General features: G+C 43.0%; 1 protein-coding gene across 1 annotated transcript in view; it reads right to left on the bottom strand.

Annotated features, from left to right (window-relative positions):
• TTC12 (tetratricopeptide repeat domain 12) overlaps nucleotides 1-24,075 on the bottom strand; it is a 49,181-nt gene that overhangs the window by 18,441 nt on the left and 6,665 nt on the right. Inside the window, exons 3-13 of the mRNA XM_082629285.1 lie at nucleotides 22,732-22,895; nucleotides 22,146-22,167; nucleotides 21,442-21,519; nucleotides 20,470-20,591; nucleotides 15,881-15,940; nucleotides 11,539-11,610; nucleotides 6,538-6,598; nucleotides 5,919-6,107; nucleotides 4,642-4,711; nucleotides 3,806-3,894; nucleotides 1,524-1,692 (exon numbers count right to left, since the gene is read on the bottom strand). Coding sequence (XP_082485411.1) covers nucleotides 1,524-1,692; nucleotides 3,806-3,894; nucleotides 4,642-4,711; nucleotides 5,919-6,107; nucleotides 6,538-6,598; nucleotides 11,539-11,610; nucleotides 15,881-15,940; nucleotides 20,470-20,591; nucleotides 21,442-21,519; nucleotides 22,146-22,167; nucleotides 22,732-22,895 — 1,096 coding nt within the window. The remainder of the gene's footprint in view (nucleotides 1-1,523; nucleotides 1,693-3,805; nucleotides 3,895-4,641; nucleotides 4,712-5,918; nucleotides 6,108-6,537; nucleotides 6,599-11,538; nucleotides 11,611-15,880; nucleotides 15,941-20,469; nucleotides 20,592-21,441; nucleotides 21,520-22,145; nucleotides 22,168-22,731; nucleotides 22,896-24,075) is intronic.

The following is a 24,075-nucleotide window of genomic DNA, read 5'->3' as shown; positions in this document are numbered from 1 at the left end:
AAAAATTCAGATGAAACTCAAGCAATTCAAAGACAGCTGGGGAGAAAGCTTATGATAACTATAGCTACATTTACTCAAAGAGACCAAAACCAAATGAAAAAACATATGATGAAGGTATTGAAGAAATGACTGCAGAGTCATTTGAAATGCGAAATGCGCTTTTGAGGATTTAACTCTGCTAACGATCCGTCTGCCTGTGTAGGTGGAGCTTCGGGGGCTGCCAAGGCCTTTCCTGTGAGCCATAGGGCTGCTGAGCTGGGCTGAGAAGGGGAGAGTCACAGCCAAGGCTTATCCTGTCCTCAGCACACATAGACTTCCTCACTGACGTGGGACCAGCCCCAGAGGTCTCGCTGTGGTCCAAGAAGGTCTGACACAGCTTCATATTTGACTGCTTTCCTTTTGGGGAACAGAGAGTAGGAGAGAGGCTCCAAGGCCTGGGAGACAGCTGGCTGAGGTGCCCTGAGTCACTAGCTGCACTTTCTCCTGCCCCATCTGCGAAATGGGGTAAATGACACTTATCTGGCCTCCTCCCAATGAGATGACAGTGAACAGAATCGGAAGCCAACTTCTGTTTTTAGATTACATGGGAAGCATTTATAAAGCAAAGGTAAAATCACTGCTACTATTTCTTTTAGGTTGAACCACATGAAATTGCCAACATGCAGCCTTTTGTGACATAAAAAGTGGCAATTTCACATATTCAAACTAATAATCTTTAGAAGGAAAAGCACTGGTCCGAATCACCGTGCTTCAGTCTTTTTTTTTTTTTTTTTTGCGGTACGCGGGCCTCTCACTGTTGTGGCCTCTCCCGCTGTGGAGCACAGGCTCCAGACACGCAGGCCCAGCGGCCATGGCTCACGGGCCCAGCCGCTCCGCGGCATGTGGGATCTTCCCGGACCGGGGCACGAACCCGCGCCCCCTGCGTCGGCAGGCGGACTCTCAACCACTGCGCCACCAGGGAAGCCCGCTTCAGTCATTTTAAAAAAAAGTTTACTTAGGAAAGAGGAGCATTCCATTCCTATCACCTTGAGCTTTGGAAAGACCTACATGTAACAGTATTTGAAATGTGTTTTATTTACTTATACCCTACCTTACTCCAGAAAGAGTTTAAGGATATGCAAAATCGGATAGTATTACCTGAAACAGGAATAAATGAAGAAAAGTAAGGACAGGAACAGGGTAGAGCCAGGACTGAGGCTAAAAGGGCAGAAACAAATAGCCTGTTGGGTTCCCAATTGCTGGTTTTGGAAGTGCTGCCATATTTACAAGGTCTGCAATGTCTGTGAGATGGAAACAGGCTCAGGAGAAGTGACACTGTCCATGGTACCAAGTTCAGACAGGAGTGCCCTGAAGGTCCTCATGAGGGAGTGTTCTTCTCAAAGGCTCTTTGTTTTTGATCCTTCATTGGGTAGGCTGGCACCTCTCACGTCAGAGATGTGAGACAGGAGCCGGGCAGGTGTTAATGTGGCAGGTAAGGTCCGAGATGCTGCCGGGAAGCTCCCACCCACAGCGCAGAGCCTTACCCGGTCAGGTCAAGGTGGCCCATGATCAGGCTCCGTCCATTCTCCGTCTGGGCGAGCTGCAGCAGCAGGGCCAGGGTCTGCTGCCGGATGTTCGGGACCCTGGAGGCCAAGAGGGAGGGCAGCAGCTGGCCCATGTTGGGGCGCAGCACCAGGAGGCGCTGGTTCTCCTCTGCAAGACACAGGGCACGTCCGTCTAGTGCCGACCATGACAGCAGTCACACCAGTTCTGTCTCCCCACAGATCAACGGGAAACCCAACTCTTCCCCATGCATTTGAGAGGCAGGATAATGAAGGGTAGGAACACGGGTTCTAGAACCAGACTGCGGGGTCTGAATGACCAAGAAACGACCTTGGCTGAGTTATCAGCCCCTGTGCCCCTCATCTGTGGAACGAGGAAGACAACCAACATAACAGAGTCGTTGTGAGGATCAAGTGAGTTAATACGTGATGGTGCGGAGAACAGGGACTGGCACACATACATTAGCTATTATCACTATTCTGGCCAGAGGCCTCTCGGTGTACGGTACTCAGAAATGTGAGGAAAGGAAAAGAAATCAGCTTAATGGCGGAAGAGCTTTAGACCATCGATTTTCATATAATGGCCAGAGCAACTATTTGCGTTTTTCCTAGAAAACTAGAACGATCACATGAGAACATTAATTAATAAAGCAGGCTCCCCTTCCTAGACCATGAGCTATTTCCAGGGTGGTGGCATCAGATTTGCCCACATCCCGCTTTCGCCTGGTGCATTTTCTAACGAGGTACGTGAATTTGAGAGCAGGCAGAGGTACAGGCTGGGGTATGAGGCTAAGCTATGAAACAGAGCAGAGTTTGTTGAGTTTACATAAAAATGAAAAGTAGCTCAGTGCAAACAATTCAAATGACGCAACGTGTATACGGCTGAAAATGAAAGTCCTCTTCTCTCGTCCCCTCCAGGTAAGCCCTCTCCCTAAGGGGGCTAGTATTCACCCTTCTTATGAACAATGTTAAAATATGATACATCCTACCCTGAAACAAGCTTTTCTCTCTCAGTCAGCGCTATATCACAGACATATTTCCACATCTTTACTTTTAAGCATTCCTTTGTCCTTTATAAAAACTGCTCTGTATTTATTGAATTGGATGTACCAAGATTTCATTGATCTGAGATACAGCATGTACGTCACAGGCTGTGTCCGACAGTATTTTTCCAGATACTAAAGAAAGATGTGACCCCAAGGTTCACAGAAACCAAAGTGGGCTGCAGGGCGAGGAAGTTGGGCTTCACGGCGGGAAGCATGTCCAATTCACACTGAGGAAACACCCGGTCACCAAGCCTGCCTCCCTAACCCTTGGGCAGGGAGGACGATTTGCAAAAACACTGCTCGGAGCCGGTGCAGTGTTCTACAAGTAGCAGGGCACCTTGATTAGGATATTAGTCTGAACGTAATTCCCTGCAGGGAGGAGTCCCCCTGATTCTCTAGAACTTAAGAATTCTAGAATTTAACATGATTCCTCCACCCTACTAAATCAAGAAAAAAATCATATTACCTCATATTCAGCATTTAATCATTTACAAGCTGCATTTACAAGCTCTCTCGACAGCTCCCCACAGAAGCCTGTGCATGGCATACACAGCTGTCACTATTCCCATTTTCACTGTTTTGTGTCCAAAGTCAAACATTTTCCCCTCATTAAAAAAAAATACAATTGTTTTACAAAATGAGGGAAATACCTAAAATTTTTATTGAGGTCACTAAAGTGGTAAGATTGTACAAAAACTCGGTGAACCCCAGAAGAGGCTAACATGCAAAAAAGGAAGAGTTATGGTAAATAACTCCCCATAGCATGTTACTGTCCCAATATTATGCACTAATTAATCAGTGTCACAAGAGGCCGGCAGGGATGGTTGTAAATCTCATGATGCTGAAACCGGTACTGTGGTCAGCAAGAAAGGAGCACTATTTCTCAGCAGACAGAAAAGGAAAAACTCTGCCCGCCTCACTGCCAGTGCACGAGCTGAAATCACTAGTCTCCAAAGAGCCAGGGCAAGTGCCCAGGTGATGAGACCACGCATGATGCTGACCGTGACCTTGCCCACTGCGGAGGCGGCTGCGGGGTTGCCAGAGACACGACTGCAGCGCAGGTCTCGCATCTGATCCATATGCTTTTCCAGGGGAGTGTCTAGACCACCATCTCCAGGGCCTGTCCTAGAGGAACAATCCTGCACGCCCACACCCCCGCCCTGTAGCCCTCCCATTACCAGTGCATTAACGATGATTGATGGTTATTCCCTGGCTTACCGTTCTCACTGCACACCGCGTGCCAGAGCCTGAGCACAGACATGCATACTGTCTCTTCCACTGCATCTTTTCCTGCTGTGGAAAAGCACCTACAGTGGGCAAGGGAGAGCCATATTAAAACTGCAGATCAGTCTTGATCTTCCTTTCAGTTGGTTTCATTTCACCTCCAGACTCCTCAAATGTGGGTTTAAGAAAGTCACTTCTTAATCCAGAGCCGCAGGTCACCAGGACCAAAAGGGATTGCTAGGACCTCAGCTGAGAGCTCCAGGACAAGGATGCAGCCGAGGAAGCTGGGTCTGTACAGAGGGAGGGTGGTGAGCCAGGGGCCAGGGCGTTGGCTGCAGCAGGACCAAGGCACTGTGGTGGGCCAGCAGACCACTCAGGGTGCGTGAGCCTCATCACACACACAAACGTGTGCCGGTGACTCCAACCCACACCAGTGTCCTAAGCCATGGGAACTGCACCAGAACAATTGAAATACAAAATAAAATAAATTTAGCAAATGACCTCCTGCCATAGGGGTCTTTCTTCAGATACAATGATAAATGAGATAAGCCAGGAACCAGCTGATCTCTTTCCCTCTTATGATCAGTGAAGTCCAAAAGCGGACAAGAACAAAGACCAATCTTGCAAAAACTGGTGGGAAACCAGCAAGAACGGTCATTTCTCTGACTCTGAAGTGCTTGGAGGAACCCTGGCAAGTTTTCCTAACCCAGTATTGACTGAAGGTAGTACCATCCAGTGATCATGCTGCCTGTGTGATGAGTGTCTGATTTCATGAGAAATGGTTGTCTTTCCTTGCTTTGAGGCCAGGCTGTCTTTACAAACATCCGTACCTTCTTATGACCTCATTCTCACTGATGATACTGAATCCATTGTGTGTTCTGAATAAAGTTCGTTCCGTGCCTGAAACAAGTTCAGAGAAAACCGGGTCGTCAGACTCCTGAACTGTCTGGCTGACGTCTAGCTGTCACAGAGCCAGATGATAACAGAAACCCAATATGGAATGTCTAGATCACCAAATCCACAGTTTGGGCAGAAACAAATCCCTCTGATTCTGAAACCTAAGGCTGTCACCAGCCACTTGGGGCCACCGTGAGAGGGACGCCCTGTTCAGAGAAGGAGAGCTGAGCCCGGGGGGCCCCAAGAGTGATGTGACAACTCATCATTCTGTAATCTCTAGAGAGCCTCCAGGAGCCACTTAACCTCCTAGAAGAACTGGCATATCCATCTGTTCTTAACAAATGTTTATTTCGAAGCTGTTCCCAGGCTCTAGAGAGGAACCTATAATCTCCAAGAAAATACTGCAGGGGTGTTTGAGCACCCTCCACTGTACACTAAAGGAAATCAGACTCCATCCATTTGTACAGACATCATTCTGACACTGAGTAACAACACTGGTTTCAGCCCTGGGATCAGTAATTACAGAAACTTCTAAAACAGAGCACCGTGGCTCTCGTTAGCAGGAGGACAGCCGATGTTGGCTCTGAAACTATTTCCACATCCTAAGCAGCCATTAAGTGTAACTGGGATGAATGTTACAGCTTATCCTACAAAATTCTGTCTTCCATTCCTCTACGGTTGGGGGGAAATTTGTGGGGCTGGTACAGGGTGTTGGGGGTGTATATGGGGTCTGTGTGGGGTATGTAAAGGGTGTGTGGGTACATGAAGCATGTGGGGAACACCCGGGAGGGGTGAATGTGTGTGGTGTGCTTGTGATATAAGCATATATGGTATGTTTGTCCCACACGCATGTTGTGTGTGTGTGTGATGTATGTGATATAAGTATACATGATAGTGAGCACATGCTGTGTGTGTGTGTGTGTATGCGTTGTGAGTATATATGGAGTTCATGCCGTCTGTGTGTTTTGTGTCGTACTGTGTGGTGTTTACAGCATGTGTGTCATGTGTCAGCATGCTCTGAGGACAGGATGGATCTGGGATGGGTTATGTTTCTTAAGCCCTGCCTCTAGCACAGACATTACAGTAGACCTTCAATCAGTATTGGTGGAAGCAAGGGAGGAAGGGATTCTTTGCCTCATGAGGACAGACCTCTAAACTCTGTCCCTTTATACTGACAACATTCATGAGATCACACACATCGCTGGCTTACAATCCTTCATCATGTCAGTCAGGGTTTCAATCCCCCCTGCATAGAACAAGGGGATCTGATCAGGCTTGGAAAGAATCTCCAGAAGATTCTTGGTCGTCACGGCTGTGTTCATTCCTGAATCCAGTGCTTCCTGGGCTTCCTTCTCTTGAAGGTCTGCTTTCTCCCGAAGATCTACCTGATTCAGGTAGTCTAGCAAAACAAGAAGGAAAACACAACAAAACCCTAACAATCAACATGTCCACACATGGAGCAACCTGTTTTTGAGGATGGGAGGCTGAAAGGCAGAAAGCATTAAAATAATTCAGACTCATCTTCAGCAAGGAAAATTTTAGGAGGCATGTACAGTTTCTACCAGGAATCTTAAAACATCTTGGGAATTATTCAAGGAAAACATTGTTCCTTGTCTAGAAGGCTTGGAGGGAGGATGGTGGAGAAAAGGAGGAAGGCCAAGAACAGAGGAAGAGGAGCAAGGCAGGGCTGCTAATGAGAGGATTTGATTGTGCAGGGCTGGGTGCGGCTGTGCTTGCGGCCAAGTGCGGAGAAGGCATGGAGGGCACCCCAGGACCGGAGCACAGAAGGGAGGTGCAATTTGAACAAGGACGTCGACAAGAAGTCTCACCTGTCACCTGTGTCTGCAGCTGGGGGTTTATTTCTAAGATCTTCTGATAACACTCTCTAGACTGGAAGAAAGAAACAAGGTCTTGAAGAGTGGTTGGGGGGAACGGTGATTATAAGAAAGGCACAGGGTATCGTTATCTCCTCCCAGCCTCCCCCGCTACCCGTGTCGGAGGCGGGCATGGGGAACGCAGCATGCATTTGACATTTTGTTTAGGCTTCTTTGGTTCTGTGGGGCAACAGGTATTATTTCAGATTTTATTTTAAAAAATAGTGTTGTCAGATACAGCCTGTGATGGAAAATATCCAGTCCTAAATTCTCGTGGCTCATGTCTGGCTGGGATAAGAATAATCATAAGGTAAATGCAAAATTCAGATATGATATTTGCACTGAGAAAGAACAGGAGGATACTGTGAGATATGCTCACAGGGAATAAGGAAATAAATGAAGCTAGAAACACTGTTGACAGAGACTTGGGAACAGGAAGCGAGAACTGCCTATTTAAACGTACAGGCTGCAAAGAGCTGGTAAGGGGTCTGTTCACTGGCCATGGAAGAGTCAACTAGAACACTTGAGAGTGAGAGGCTCATTGAGAACACTGTTAGATAGGAAGTTTCTGGAAAAGAAAGATTCTGTTAGTGGGGCATGATGGTGGGTTTAGGGCAGTACAGTCCTCAGGGCTATCAATGCGACCAGTCACTGAAAGAAAAGGCTCAGAAGAAAACCCCAAAAAACCAAAAAACGAAAAACAAAGAAACGTTCTGAGATATCTTAAAAGCTCAAGGCTCATCTAGAAGATTAGGATTAAGAAATGAACTGAAGAAAAAGCATCACATTAAAACAGAGAATAGTGTTGCAGGATATCAAACATGGTAACTGTAATAGACCGAATGTTTGCGTTCCCCCAAAATTCAGATGTCGAAAGCTAACCCCCAATGTGATGTATCTGGAGGTGGGGCCTTTGGGAGGTGATTAAGTCATGAGGGTAGAGCCCTCATGAGTTGATTAGTGCCCTATTAAAGAGACCCCAGAGAGCCCCCTCACCCCTGCTGGCTGTCTATGAACTAGGAAGCAGGTCCTCACCAGACACTGAATTTGCTGGCATCTTGATCTTGGATTTCCTAGCCTCCAGAACCTGGAGAAATAAACCTTTGTTGTATAAACTACCCGATCTATGGTATTACGTTATAGCAGCCCAAAAGGTCTAAGAGACTAACCCTGTATCCAACTTCTTTTTAACCCTAGCTCTAATCTATCAGCAATTCTTGTTGGCTTCACTGTCAGTATATAAGCAGAACCACAGCACTTCTCACCACCTTCATCATCACCAACCTGGTCCAAGCCATCATCATCTCTCACTTGGATAATTTGTTGCAATAGCCTTCTGACTGGTTCTCTCTTCTTTTCTTACATGTCAAGATATATTCTCAATACAGCAGAGTGATCCTGAGTCAGATCATTTCTCTCCTTTACTCAAAACCCTCTGATGGCTCCCAGCTCACTCAAAGTAAAAGCCAAGGTCCCTCCAAAAACCTGTAGTGCCCTAGGGGATCAGTCCCCCACGTATCCCCACCACCACCGGCTCACCTCATCTCCTCTCACTCCCCTCCTTGCTTGCTCCATTCTAGCTAGCCCTCTATCTGGACCACTCTTCCACTGTATAATATATCCACATGGCTTGCTCACTTCACTCCTTCCCTTCCTCCAGAGAAGCCCTCCCTGACCACTCTCTGTAAAACCAATCTCACCTTCACCACTTCCTGATTTAGTTTTCTCAGTAACACTTATTGCTACCTAGCATACTACACATCTACTTATTTGGTTTCTGTCTTGGGACAAGTCACCCCTACCACAGAATGTGAGTTCCCTTAAGTCAAGGATTTTGTCTTGTTTGCTACTGTATTCCTGTTGCCTAGGAGAGTGCTTGGAACATAGAAGCATGCATGAAATATGTGCTAAGTGAATTAATTAACTGAATGAATGAATAAGTAAATGGAACTTGGTGGAGGGGGGAGATTAATATTTTCCTTTTTACTTCTCTATTATTTGACCTTATTACAATAAGTCTGTATTACTTTTAGAATTAAAATCCAACAAAGAATAATTTTTTAAAATGTACAGTGGGGGCAATTTCTTTTTAAAAATAATATATCTTGTAAATCGAAAGACATCTCATGTTCATGGACTGGAAGTCTTAATATTGTTAAGATGGCAATAATCCCCAGGTTGATCTACAGATTCAATGCAATCTCCACCAAAATTCCATCTGGCTGAGTAATATTCCATTGTATAAATATACCACATCTTCTTTATCCATTCATCTGTCAATGGACATTTAGGTTGCTTCCATGTCTTGGCTATGGTGAATAGTGCTGCAATGAACATTGGGGTGCATGTATCTTTTTGAATTAGAGTTTTTTCTGGATATATACCTAGGAGTGGGATTGCTGGATTATATGGTAGCTCTATTTTTAGTTATTTTAAGGAGCCTCCATACTGTTGTCCAATTTACATCCAACAGTGTAGGATGGTTCCTTTTTTCTCCACACCTTCTCCAGCATTTATTATTTATATTACTCAGCCATAAAAAAGAATGAAATAATTCCATTTGCAGCAACATGGATGGACCTAGAGATTATCATACTAAGTGAAGTAAGCCAGACAGAGAAAGACAAATATCATATGATATTGCTTATATGTAGAACCTAAAAAAATGATACAAATGAACTTATATACAAAACAGAAATAGATCCAAAGACACAGAAAACAAACTTATGGTTACCAAAGGGGAAAGGGGGAAGAGGGATACATTAGGAGTTTGGGATTAACATATACTCACTACTATATATAAAATGGATAACCAACAAGGACCTACTGTATAGCACAGGGAACTACTCAATATTTTGTAACAACCTATAAGGGAAAAGAATCTGAAAAAATAGGTATATATATATATACATATATATATATATATGTATATATATATATATGTATAACTGAATCACTTAGCTGTACACCTGAAACTAACACAACATTGTAAATCGACTATACTTCAATTAAAAAAAATTCCACCTGGCTTCTTTGCAGAAATTGACAAAGCAGATCCTGAAATCTGTATGGTAATTCCAGTAATTCAGAATAGCTAAAACAATCTTGAAAAAGCAGAACAAAGTTAGAAAACTCACACTTCCCAATTTCAAAATTTACTACAAAGCTGTAAGAATCAAGACAATGTGGCATAGGTATAAGAGTAGACATAAACAAATGGAATAAAATTGAGAGTCCAGAAATAAACCTATGCATTTATGATCAATTGATCTTTGACAAGGGTGCCAAAATCATTCAATGGGAGACAAGACAGTCTTCTCAACAAATGGTGCTGGGACAACTGGATATCCACATGCAGAAGAATGAAGCTGGATCCCTTCCTTACACTATATACAAGAATTAACTCAAAGTGGATCAGAGATCTAAATGAAAGAGCTAAAGCCATAAAACTCTTAAATCTTGGATTAGGCAATGGTTTCTTAGATTTGATATCAAAAGCATAAGCGGCCAAAGAAAAAAATAGGTAACTAAGACTTCATCAAAATTAAAATTTTTTGTGCTATGATGTGAAAAGACAACACAGAGAATGGGAGAAAATATTTTCAAATCATTTATTTGATAAGGGACTTGTATCCAGAATTTATATTGAATATTATATTACTGTATATAATATTTATATTACTTTATATTGAATATATAAATATTCAATTTATATTATATTGAATATATTTATACTCAATATAAAAAGACAAATAACCTAATGAACAAATGGACAAAGGATCGGAAGAGACATTTCTCCAAAGAAGATACACAAATGGCCAATAAGCACATGAAAAGATGCTCAACATTATTAGCCATCAGAGAAATGCAAGTCAAAATTATGAAATACCACTTCATACTCATCAGGATGGGTATAATAGAAAAGAAAAATAAATAACCAGAATTGTTCACGATGTGGAGAAACTGGAACCATACACTACTGGCAGGAATGTCAGATGGAGCAGCTACTTTGGAAGACAAGATGGCAGTTCTTCCAAAGGTTAAACATAGAGTTATCACGACTCAGCAGCTCCACTCCTATGTGTATAGCCAAGTGGACTGTAAACATGTGTCCACACAAAAACTTGTACGTGGATGTTCATAATAACCAAAAGTGGAAACAACTTGAATGTTCATCAACTGACAAATGGATAAATATCATGTGGTATATCCATACAATAGAATATTGTTCAGCAATTAAAAAAAATGAAGTACTGTACATACTACAACATGGATGAAACTTGCAAACACTATGCTAAGTGAATGAAGCCAGTCACTAAAGACCACATATTGTATAATTCTATTTATATGAATGGTCTAGAATAGGCGAATGTATAGAGACAGAAGTAGATCAGTAGTTGTCTAGGGTTGAGGGCGGGGTGGAGGGGAGTGACTGCTAATGGGTATAGGTGTTTTGACGAAGTGACAAAAATGTTCTAAAGTTGATTGTGGTGATGGTTGTGCAACTCTGTGAATACACTATAAACTACTGAATTGTATACTTTCCATAGGGGAATTGTTTGATATGTGAACTATATCTCAATAAAGCTGCTATTAACAATATCCAATATCTTAGTGTGTATATCTCTCTGCATGGTTACTTTCAGGTGATGAGATTACAAGTGAATTTTGTTTTTTCATCTTTTTGCTTATGTCTTTTCTCTCCAGAGACGCTCCTCCCGGGACTGGACGGACACTGGTAGAAGATGCTGCAGAAGAGATTCCTACAGCAGGTGGGGCTGTTATCAGATGACACTCAACATCCTTCCCAGCTCTAAGATCTTAAGATTTACCCTGGAAAATGCTAAGAAGCGGATTAATATCTCATCAACTTGGAGGAATGTGGTTCTTCTCTGAGACAATCTGAAGCACTGCTCCGAGATCAGACATGCCACTTAAGGTTCCTCTAGCACTTACCACTCTGTAGTTCTTTAGGGCTAGGTGGGCTTTTCCCATGTGGAAATATGCTTTTGTGCATTTTTCATCACACTGCATAAAAGAGAACCACTGATCAGATGTTCCAGAAGATTTGAAGTTATCAGCCCCTCCCCAAACTGCCCAGCTGATAGGGTTAGGGCAGTGCTTTGATTCTCAGGACAGCCACCAGAGTTGACAATTAAGACTTTTCTGTGCATCTGTAACCAAACTAATTGATGCCTGCAAGGAACCTGGATGCACAAGTAAGCTCTCTATTAAATTAATTCACGATACTTGCCAGTTTTCATTTCCATTTAATGAGACAACCAGGAAACAAACCAGAAACCCTTAGCTTAGAAGAGCTCTTGACCTTGGCTGAACATTAGAATCACCCAGGTGCTTGTAAAAATCCTGATGGCCCAGCTGAAACTCACATCAATTAAATTATACTAGTGGGTAGGACCGAGGCATCAATAATTTGTTAAACTCTCCAGGTGATATAAGTGTGCAACCATGTTTGAGAACCCCTGGTTTATTAAAAAGTAGGAAATTTTACGCTGGGTAAACAGCTGAGGTTACTATTATATATTTACGTTCCTTCCTTGAAATAAACCACAACATAAATACTAAGAACTTGCATTCCTATCCCTTACGATCAGGAGGGATGCCCCCTTCAAAACTTATGAAACTTATGGCTGAAATGATACCGCTTGCACAGGGGGCCCTGCACCTGCCTGCTTCGAATTATTATAACTCCAGAGGGAATGATGTGGCACAAAGACATAAACTATAATTTAAAGCATCCAGTTAATTCATTGACCCCCTTTTATGTGCCAGGCATTGTGCCTGGTTGGATGCCATCAAGGGTATAGATGTAAAGAGGTTAAGGGTCCAAGCTCAGGCGTCTAGAAAGTCCTGGGTGGAGCCCTGTCTGCCTCTCACCAGAAGTGGCACGCTGGCCAGGCCACCCAGCTTTTCGGAGGCTCATTTTCCTCATCTACAAAGTGGAGATCGTAACAGTGTCTCTCTTGGTCTATTGTGAGGAGGGAACGTGTGTAAAACACTGTGGTACCAGGTAATAGAGGATTAGCCGCTGTTGTTACAGTTACAGAAAAAGCGATCCATTTCAGGGCAAAAAGGAAAATTTAAAGAAAAGCAGAAGAATAATAGAAGGGGTAACAAGAACTGTTATAGTTGGAGAGGCCTTTATAGATGCATTTTCATGAATATCATTTCCTGATTCGTTGCTAAGTGAATGACAGTAATAATATTAGTGCATTATTGTTCAGTCCTGACCATATGGTTCATATGAATTATCTCAGGTAAACTTTCTAACAACTCTATGAAGTAGAGACAATTATTAACCCCATGTCACATATGAGGAAACTAGGGGTTGGAGAGGTTCAAGGTCACATAGATAACTAAGTGGAAGAGCTGGGATTAAAATCTAGCCATTTGACTCCAGGACCCAAAGGCTTAAACATTACACCAGATCTCCTTCAGAAAAGTGCTACAGCAGTTGAGTAGAAGGAAATCCACTCTGAAGACATATAGTCTAACAGAGACATACTGTGTTTCAGAGGATGCAAAGACAATCACGCGGAAACCTGCGGGGTGGGGGGCAGCTGAAATACAGATGTGACAGCCATTGGCAAGAGTGACAGTTGAAGCCACCAGAGGAGACGAGAGCTTTGAGGGAGAAACTGTAGGAGGAAGAAAGGCAGGGAGCTGTGGAGTGAACCCTGGAGAACCCACAGAGGATGGAACTGAGGAAGCGGGAAGGGAACTGTCAAAGGGAACGGAAACTCCGGCACCGCAGCTCGCAGAAGCCACCTGTTCACAGCACCTTCACCGGCAGGACGTCAGGGTTCCAACGGGGGAAAAGGAACCCAGATCGCGTCCACGTCCCACTGTGCCACCGCGAGGGGTGCATTGTGACCACACTTCCTCAGACACTAACACAAAGGGCCACTAATGGATTTTCTCACTAATAGGCCCTTTCTCCTTCGATGAGGTACCAACCCTCACCAGGATTCTCTCAGTTGAACCCCAGGTCCCCTCAAAAGGAATCCTGCCTTCAGAGGAAGATGCAGTTTATTGTGCAGGAAGAGTTCTGCCAAGAAAGAAATGATTCTGATCCGAATTAAAACCAGCTTCGCTGCCTTATCTTCCCTGACTAGGAAGATCAGTCTTGAAATGTCATCACATGGGCTTGTCTCTGCCAATTCACAAGTGTCAAAAATATTAAACCGGCATGAAAGTACTAATACTGCGAATAATGGAGGGCCGCTGCCATTCACTGCTGATATTTAAAAAGAGTGAAACTTTTTCTTTTAATTCACAGCTTCCACGTAGAGCCAATGATTGTTAGTTTTTGGAATTCCTTATACATTTTTTCCCCATCCCTCCAAGTGTTTACCCAGTCGTCTTCAACGGGAGCCTTGCTGGGCGTTTAACAAGGCTGGCTGCTGGGTGTCAGCATTTTTTAATGTCAGCTGTGCTGGGCCCGCTTTGCCTCAGTTTCACCGTTAATGGCATCATGCTTCAGTGAACATTTGGGAATGGGCCAGTGTGTCGTCCTGAATCAGCACGAGGCTGCGACGCCCTCTTTGGTCCTTTTCAGATCAGAAAAGATGCTCCTGGAAGCCCCACAAGGAGATCTTGTTTCTGCCACAGAAGGAATGAAAGCCACACCCAGGGATGATGGGGTTTCCTGGACTCTGTGGAGAAGCTGTTTATAGTCCACAATTCAGGGCACCAGCCTACAGTTAGGCCAATGTTAGCTATGCGATCCCACACAGTTTACTTAGTGAACTCTGAGGCTCTGTTTCCTTGTCAGAAAGATGAGGATAACTGTGGTATTGACCAGAACAGAAAAGAAGGCTGTGAGGCTCCAATGAGACAGCTCGCGGCCAGCGTGCAGCAAACGGCAGCTTTTGCTGTTATTGCGGAAACATCAGAGGAAAACGCCCTTGCCTCTTTCTTCTCTTACAGATGATAGTAGAAAAAAGTCACAATCATATAAGGTGACAAAGCAGGCTAATGGGTCTCTACTGGAGCTGTGCAGAACCTAATGGCACCAGTTTGGGGCAGTTTTCATCACTAAAGACTGTCACGATGCAATGGGACAAGGTGTCCCCCACACCGTATCTTCTAGGGGGTAAAGAAATCAGGCACTCCAGATATCCATTTTGGTGGGATGCTCGTGTTTTATAAACCGTTGTTAGTAAAGGTAAGTTTTGAATTCACCTGTTTTCTTGCTTACCCTTTCAATAAAAAGTAAGGAAGCTGGTGTGGCCAATGTGCTGCTGTTGAGATGTGCTCTTGTCTGGGGGCCACGCTCATGAAGCTGGGGTAGGCAGTGCTGGACCAGGGGAATCTATGCCATAGGATAAACCTGGCATATTCTCCTGGCACTTCAATTTTACTTGATTATAAATTATTTAAAATAACATGGCTACATTAAGACAAATAGATAACATTTTATGGCATGCAATGCAAAATTTGCAAGGATTTTTAAGATAAAACATGTGTCTAAAAAGAAATTTCATGCTCTCTGCTTCTAGACCCTCCAGGGGCTCATGTTTGTTCTGTTAGCACTTCAGCAAGGAAGGCCGAGAAGCACTGGTTTTGGTTATTTAGTTAAGCCCCTGTGACAGAGTAACTTGGGGGAATGTGGATTAAGGGTTATTTAAATATTTAGTCATCTGAAATAATGCTCCTATGAAGTGATCATGACATTTCTCTTTTAAAACCCTTCTAATATTTCTACCAACAGTCCTTCCTTCTCTCCACCTTTGATTATCTATTCTGTCAGGTTTCAGAGGAAATACCATGCACAGTATTAGGCTATCAGCCTGAGGCCTGACTAGTATCCAAGCTGAACGACAGGAATTCTTTCTTCTGATTATTCCTCTACAAAGAGGGGGTGCTATGATACATTTCCAAATTATCAGAGGAAGAATGGCAACACTGTGGAAACAAGCCCCCGAGGTCAGCTCTGGAAAGAGAAGGAGGCGTCTCCACTACCACGTGGAGCAAAGCACCTGATAACACAACAGTGAAGGGTGAGCCATTGCGATAAAACCCTGAAAAACCAATATTAACAACAGCTTCTCCAGAGTACTTCCCACGGGCAAGGCACCGCGTGCATTACCATAACCCTCACGACAATTCTATTTGTTCCCATTTTACAGATGAGGAAACTGAGACTCTGACTGCAGAGCCTACACCCTTTCCTGCCATGATACACTGGCAGCTCCCCTCTATTCACTTCAGGACTGAGACATCTGGCCCCAGCAAGCCCAGCTCCATCATGTGGAAGAGGAAACAATCTTCTTACCTTCAGAGCCCAGTCGCAATCCACCAGTGCCTTCTGGTAGTCCCCAAGTTTGATATAAGCCTGTAAGGACACAAACAGCTGCTAATCATACACAGCTCTGTAGCCGGCAGTCTTCAGTCAACACAGAAAGAGTAGTTGGGCAGGAGAGTGGTGATGAGAAGTAACTCGTCCCTACCTGTGCCAGTCAGGGTCCCAGCAGGAAACAGATGCCACTCACACGGGGTAACTGGGGAGAGTTTAATAAAGGGACTATTCACAGGGTGAGGGCAGGGTGGAGGGAGAGCAGCACTGGACAGCCATCACCACTGCCAGACCTGAAGAGGCAGAAGGAGTAGCAATGACGGGCTTCCCTGGTGGTGCAGTGGTTGACAGTCCGCCTGCCGATGCAGGGGACACGGGTTCTTGTCCCGGTCCGGGAGGATCCCGTGTGCCGCAGAGTGGCTGGGCCCGTGAGCCATGGCCGCTGAGCCTGCGCGTCCGGAGCCTTTGCTCCGCAACAGGAGAGGCCACAACAGTGAGAGGCCCGCGTACCGCAAAAACAAAAACAAAAACAAAAAACAACAAAAAAAGAAGGAGTAGCAATGAACAAAACAGGAGAGGGTCGCTTTGTGAAGAGCGCTGCTCAACAGGAGCTGAGGCCTTTAGTAGAGCAGAAGCTGGGAGAATAAAGCCGCAGTTCGCTTTCCTCCTTCCTTCTCATCTCGTTGGCTGAACCCAAATGGCAGTTAGAAAGCTGGGAAGCCAAGAGGGCAGTCCACAGAGGTCAATCCCCCAGGGCACAGAGCAGGGCAGAGAAGGATCTGGAGGGGCAAACAGACAGTACCCAGCACACTGACCACCCCTACAAAGGAAGAGCTAGCTTCTGGAGGCTACCCTGCTGTGAATGTTCCAGAAGGAAACCAGATGAAAAAGGGAATCAAAAAGACAGGTAATAACAAGTGTTGGTGAGAATGCAGGAAATCAGAACACTCATACACTGCTGGTGGGAATGTAAAATGGTTTTGAAAGACAGTCTGACACTTCCTGAAAAGGTAAAACACAGAGGTACCATAGGATCCAGCAGTTCCACTCCTGGGTAGATAGCCGAGAAGACTATAAACATATGTCCACGCAAAAAGTTGCACCCCAGTGTTCATAGCAGAATTATTTATAAGAGCCAAAAAGCAGAAATGACTCAAATGTCCATCAGTTTTTGAATGGATAGACAAAATGGGGTAGATCCAGGCAATGAAATATTATTTGGCAATAAACAGGAATGGAGTACTGATGCATACTACAACGTGGATGGACCCTGAAACCACTGGTAAGTGGAAGAAGCCAGACACATAAGGAGAAATATTATATGATGTCATTTATATGAAGAGTTCTGAATTGGCAGATGTATAGAGACAGAAAGTAGATTAGTGGTGGCCTACGGCTGGGGTGGGGGAGGGGAGGACTGGGGAGTGACTGCTTAAAGGGTACGGGGTTCTTTGGGGGATGATGAAACTGTTCTAAAATTGGCTGTGGCGAGGGTTGCACAACCCTGTGAATACACCAAAAACCACTGAATTGTACATTTTCAATGGGTGATTGTAGGTTATATCAATTGTATCTCAATAAAGCTGTTATGGAAATATGCTTAAGAAAAAGTTCCCCTTCTCTCCTCATGAGTGCGGCAAGAAGGAAGAGGTATAGGAAATGAGCTGACATTTAAGAGTCAGACCACCCCCAGGAGCCCTCGGTTTCAAATGCCTTGGGGCTGTCTTCTGGGATCTCCTGGAATTGGGGAAAATCTTAAAAATCAAGAATTAACTCAGAATTCTGTGATCCACTCAAACTAAACCGAATTAAGAATCTAGTTCATTTATAGTTTCAAAGAGGTGTGATCTATAAACAAATGGAAGTCATTTAACAGCAAGCACCATGGCTACTATACCCTCTGTATTTAATTACTGGACATGAAAGGTGCTTAATAAATTCTTATCAAGTTGCACAAAGTAGACGTTAAGGGCTCTTCTTTTGGAAAGTTCCCTAAGAAGCAGCAATGATCACCCTGTTGGAAGAAAGGAAAACCAGGCACCAGGGTCCCATCAGTCACCAATAATAGACTCAATACTCCATGGAGGTTTGCCCATGATCAAAACTGTAGCAGGGCGCTGTGACATTCTGAACAATAAACCTGATGAGATATTTACATGGACAGGCCAAATATGAGGTTAGTGTTATAATTTATGAGAAATCTAAGCATTCAACCAAAGTGAGGAGTGAGCAGGCAAGAGCCAAGCTAATGGGATTTCTGCCGGGCAGCTCTTCACACCAATAGATAGGAAGCTGCTCTGCAGTGCTTTCATTAACAGGGCTTCAGTACTAGTTGAAGACAAGGACACTTTGAGCCTTCTGTTCTATAAAGCACCACCCTTTCCTCCAGGTGTGGGGTTTCATTAGAAAGTCAGAGGATGTGAGGAAGAAACTAACATCCTTCTAGACAACCGTGGTCATAATTTCACGACACTGTTATTCAGGATACAGACTGAAAAATTCTATATGGGCTTCAACAATTTCTCTACAGAGCCTTTCACTTTTCTTTCTTTTTCTTTTTTTAAAGCTTGGACCCAACACCCTATAAATTCCCTGTTCTCTTTTGTTTTTCCACACTTTAAAAAGAATGACTTTTCCAAATGGCAATTAAACTCCTGATTTATCTAAATTACACCAGCAATTTATTGATCATAACATTAGCTCCAGGAGAAAAACACGGCGATGAAAGGGTAGGTTTTCTCTCCAGCAAGCAGCGACTCTCAATGCACAGGGTCCTTATTAAGTGTTTTCTAACACTGCGTGCAAACAGGGAGGCATTTTAAAAATAGTCAATGGTTCAAATGATTCTTAACACCAGGCAGCACATTTTGCATTTATTTGTCTCTGAATAAGCTTTCTCTTTGGGAAAAGTGGGAGGAATTGCCTTCCCAAAGCTTTTCATTGCACTTACTTATTTTTATCCACAGTCATTCTTAATGTGATTCTCCAGAACTAATCAAAGTGCTGCTTAAACTTGAGTACAGTAAAAATGTAACTAATTTAGATGAATCAGGGTATAGACCATCTGAATTAGTATAAGTCTGAATTACATAACATTTTAAAGGCAATTCAATTTTACAGCTTTCAAATAGCTTCAGAGTATCAAGACTGAATAAGCATCAGTAGGTAAATGTTCTGGAGACCAAATCTGGTGACAAATAAAAAGGAACTATGATTATTCTATTAATTGTTTGCATTTAAATGTTTCTTTTGATGTGTCAACAGAAATGCCATTCCCTTAAATGGACTTATTGTGCCTCCACCCAGTGTTATGTAACTTAACAAGGATTTATTGAACATCTGTTATAAGTAAAGCGTTAGGGGGAAAAGTATATGGCAGTTTTTACCTTCACAAAGTTTATAATCTTGTTGGGGGGCTAAGAAGTACATGGCAAAATCAACCTCTGGCCATTTTATTTACTGATTCTCTTCTTTATTACAATTTTTCTCCACAAATGGGGCTAGGTAAATGACACCTCAACTCGAGTCTGATTTATCCAAACTGCTGAACTAATGAGCTTATGTTGTGCTTGGATTTATTTATCATTAAATCACTGTCACTGCCCAGACTTTCTGGACTGCTAACATCCTGTTTCTTGCACTCTTCCTCAACATACCACAGCAGGATCTTCTTAATCTTGAGTTATAGAAATTGGAGCTGATGAATCTCTCCCTCTTGTAAATGACATGGCGTCAAGTTCATCTCACCCAGGTCCTGCTGACATATCCTGATCATTGGATAATCATGTCCACGAATCTGCCAATTTTTCAGGTCTGAGCAGCAGACAGCTCTTCCATACACAAACTCAAGTACTTTTCAAAGATAAGGTCACAGATGACATTTTTGTTTCAACTGAGAACTATTAATGTTGCCCTTCATTAGGTAGTAGATAATAAACATCTGGGTGATGGTTTTTACCTGGTGTTCCAGGAATCTGAGCTTGTCTGTGATATAAAACGGAGGTATGAGAGATTTCAGAAACTCAAAATTTCTGAGAAATTGGCTCTAGGCCCATTAGCTCTCCAGTATATCCCAGTCACAGAAGCTTAATCAAGGAGGGATTGATATGATGGGTAAGAAATTAACAGGAGAGTAACCGTTAGGAGTGTAGACTGGCATCAAAAAAAGAAGCTGAACAACTTCAGTGGTGGCAGAATTCCAAGGTCTCATAGACTGTCTCATTCCACTAGACTTCTTGTCTCTACATGAGGGAAAGTGCCTGGGTACCACCACTGATGTGCTGGAGCTGACTTCCACTATGGAGAGAACTGATTATGTGTAGCTGTTCCCAAGTTCTCCTTCAATGATTCCAAGTTGGTAGCTTGAAATTGAACCACAGTGTAAGTATCTACACCATGGAAACTGGCAAGTGCTCCATACAAATCAGCCCCCACTCCCAACCCGACCAGAGCCAGCCATTACACAGCACAACACTGGCGCCACCTGGTCTCATCTTTCTCTGCTTTCACAAGGTTAGTGGCTACTGTTCCCTGAGGAAAGCCCGTGGACACATCCTTGGATCACTCACCTGGGCTCGGTTGGTGTACAGTACTTTCATGTCCTTCAGCTTCTCCAAACCCTCACTGTAGCACAGGATGGCTGTTTCATAATCACCTTTGACAAATGCTTCATTCCCCTTTTCTTTTAGGGCTGTGAGAATAGAAGTTATACAGGTGAGCTCTCCCCACACACAGGAAAATTCTTTCAGACTTCATTGCCCTGATTTTCCAACTCTACTTTGAAGGTCAGAGCTTCCATGCATCCAAAGGGGGCCTGTCACTTACTTCTCTCTGCAGATAATTCCAGGTCGGTTCCTGTTCTCTCAATCTACCTGAAGTCTTCTAAGTAGCTTCTCAGAAAAAGTAAATGTTTCTGCCTCAAGGCTCAGAACACCCCAAACTTGCCACAAAGAGCAAGTCTACACATTCAGATGTCTCATAAAGAGATTCAAATGTCTTAAAAAGAGATTCAAACAACTAATTTTCTAGCAAATATGGAATCGTTCAGATCTGCAGCGCACATATCACTGAGTGGTATAAAGTAAGTGATGAAAGCATTCTTCTGTCATGTGTATCTTCCTCACCACACACACAACCCCAGTTCTTTCTTTTCCTTTATTTCCCCTCTCCCTTTTCCCAGCTTTGTTTGCTTGTTTCATTTTTCTTTTTCATTTCTTCATCTGTGCCTCAGGCTGGACAGTAGTACCTCACTCCCATCCCTCCCTACTTTCCAAGCATCACTTAGTGCTGCTAAATCCATCCATGTGCTTTAGAAAGGTCTGACTGTGGAGGCTGACTCAGGGCTGTGTCTGACTCCCTGCTTGTTGCTGTGGGAACAGGAAACAGACTAGTTTCTGCCTGGCCAGGTCCCACTGCCTCAGGCCCATCATGAACCCACCCACTGGGAATCTTGATGTCCTCAAACATTAGCATAGAGACTTCCTTGCTCTTTCTAGCACAAATCACCCTGGGTATTGAAAAGTGAAAAGACTGACAATTACCATCTGCCAAGACTTTGTTTTCCCTTCTTCTTTTGGCACGTTCTTTTGCATCCTTCTCCATAGATGCCAAGAAGGCCTCTGACAACAGCGTAATTTCAAATATTAAAAAGAAAAATCCAAATACTATAATCAGTTCTTCAGCTCAAATTCAGAAAAAAGGTACTTTAGAGTTTTAGAGCCACACTTTTCATGCATTCACATGTAGGCACGTGTACGCGCGCGCACACACACACACACACACAGATTCGGAGACAAGTAAAATGACATTTTCTTAATTTGACAGTAAATGGTAATCTGTGTGATGTATTATTATACATGGTGACTATGTCTGTGCTTCAAATTTGAATTATGCCTTTTAAAAGAGTTCTTCTTTGAAGACAGACTTTTTTGTTCCACTTAGCATAATGAGCTTCTGAGCTGAGCAACTGAGAAACTCTCTGGATCCCTTTAAGCAGCTAAGAGTAAATTGGATGAAACAGAATAACTGAATTCAGTTTACAAAAGACTGGCCAGGAGAACGTAGGAAAAACCCTCTGAGTACTGTCCCCTCTGACTACTAGTAACAGAATTGAATGATCAGTAGGTTTTTGTTCATGGGTTGTTTGTAAGCCCAGAGGCTGTAATTTAAGGGTCTGGAAGCTACAATCAATAAACACTGATCCTAAAGGAATAATACACATTGGAAAGAGAGATGCTGTCCTTACCTGTGTTTATTTCATCTGTATTCTGCAGGGCACAGGTTATCATAAAAACAAAGACACAAATTTCAAAAACCACTCCCTCATTTATACATATACAAAGCAAGAAGGCAGATCAATTACAAGTGGGGAGTAGGGTCATTTCCTTTAACCATCGATACTGAAAGGCTCAAAATTCAGGGGGCTTGCGTTAATCAGGAGATCTAGTTATGGGCACAATTGTTATGGGGCTACATCTGCAGAAACAATGGCGAGCAGGTCAAGGGACCGCCGCTGCGGCTGTATGAGTTGGAAATATGAGTTAGTAGAATATATTACCTTAACGGCTTAAAAATGGTCACAAGCTCAGTGGGTACAGAGGCCAAATTTTCATTAAAACACACCCAAAGGGTTGTTTAAGGATGACCCAGAAAGATCAAGAAAAGAAATCAGAGTTTATACTTCCTTGTGGAAAATAAATCTAAGTGAATCTAAAGATCAAAAGGCTCTTTCAGCCTCACCAGGCAGTTGAGATTAAACCACTACTTCCTCTGCTTTATGCAGACCTTCTCACTCTGTCTACATAGATAACTCCACCATAGGGAAAGGGCACCTTTGTGGGAGCTTGTGGAGGACTGATCATGGTCTTGTTCACGGTGGTCCTGCACTCGTCCTCCTCTTGGTCTTCCTCTGTAAACTTCAGTCTCTTTTCTGTCTCGAGGACAGCTTTCTCTTGTACGACTGGGTCATCAGAATTCATCTCCTGAATTAAATTGGCTAGAGGAGAAATCAGAGGTGAATCATTCAAGCAAGGTCTTCAAAAAGAAAGACTCCACTCACTAAAAAGGTGGTGTAGAAAATTTCATGGGGAAGGACTTTTATTTTTCCAGCTTTATTGAGATATAATTGACACATGACATTGTGTAAGTTTAAGGTGTACAACATGGTGATTTGATACATGTATACACTGAGAAATGATTCCCACACCAAGGTTAGTTAACACACCCATATCCTCATATAATTTCATTTTTTGTGTGTGTGGTGAGAACATTTAAGATCTAGTCTCTCAGCAACTTTAAAGTGTATAGTACAGTACTGTTAATAGTCACCATGCTGTATATTAGATCCCCAGAACCTATTCACCTACTAGAGAATTTGTGTATATGAGTGTTTAAGTTGAAACATCTTAAATAAATGGTTTTTAAAAAATGTGCATTCTTTTGCAACCTCGTTTTTTCTCCTAATATGCTTTAGAGATTTGTTCTTGATACTAATGGTTGCAGTTGATTTATTTTAATCACTGTATATACCATAGGTAATCCATTCTCTTATTGATGGACATCCAGGTGTTTTTAAATTTTTTGCTAGTGAATAAATGACGAATCGAATATCTGTGTACATATTTTCCCATGCACACATGTGACATATTCCTCAGCTTACGGCTGTATCGAGGTTTATTCCTATGAGTTGTGACAAGAGTTCCCATGCCTCCACATCCTAGTTAAAGCTTGTTGTCAAACTTTTAAGTTGTTGCCACTATAATGGATTTATCTCCTCAATGTTTTCATTTGCATTTTCCTGAACATGATTGGGATTGAGCATCTTTTCATTGGTTTGTAGGCCATTTGGATTTCCTTTTCTGTCAACTGCCTGCTCCTATCCTTGGCCGATTTTCTATTGGGTTGTTTGTCTTTTTCTTATTATGATTTCTTTATATATTCTGGACTGATATGTATTTGTGAACATCTCCTTGTGTACAGTTTATCTTTTTATCTGTTTTTATGGAAGCTTTTGTTAAAGAAATTTTCTATGTGTTAAATGTACCAATATTTCCCGTTATGCTTTATGCCTTTTGTGTATATTAGGTTTACAAATATACTCTTATATGTCTTCTGTATGTTTTAATGTTCTGTTTTTCTCATTAGGGTATTTAATCCACCTGGAACTGACTTTTTTG

Source organism: Mesoplodon mirus, assembly GCF_964341445.2.
Source record: "Mesoplodon mirus genome assembly, chromosome: 7".
NCBI classification, from domain to species: domain Eukaryota; kingdom Metazoa; phylum Chordata; class Mammalia; order Artiodactyla; family Ziphiidae; genus Mesoplodon; species Mesoplodon mirus.
Note: the sequence above shows the minus strand (reverse complement) of the source record. Positions and strands in the feature narration are given on the sequence as shown.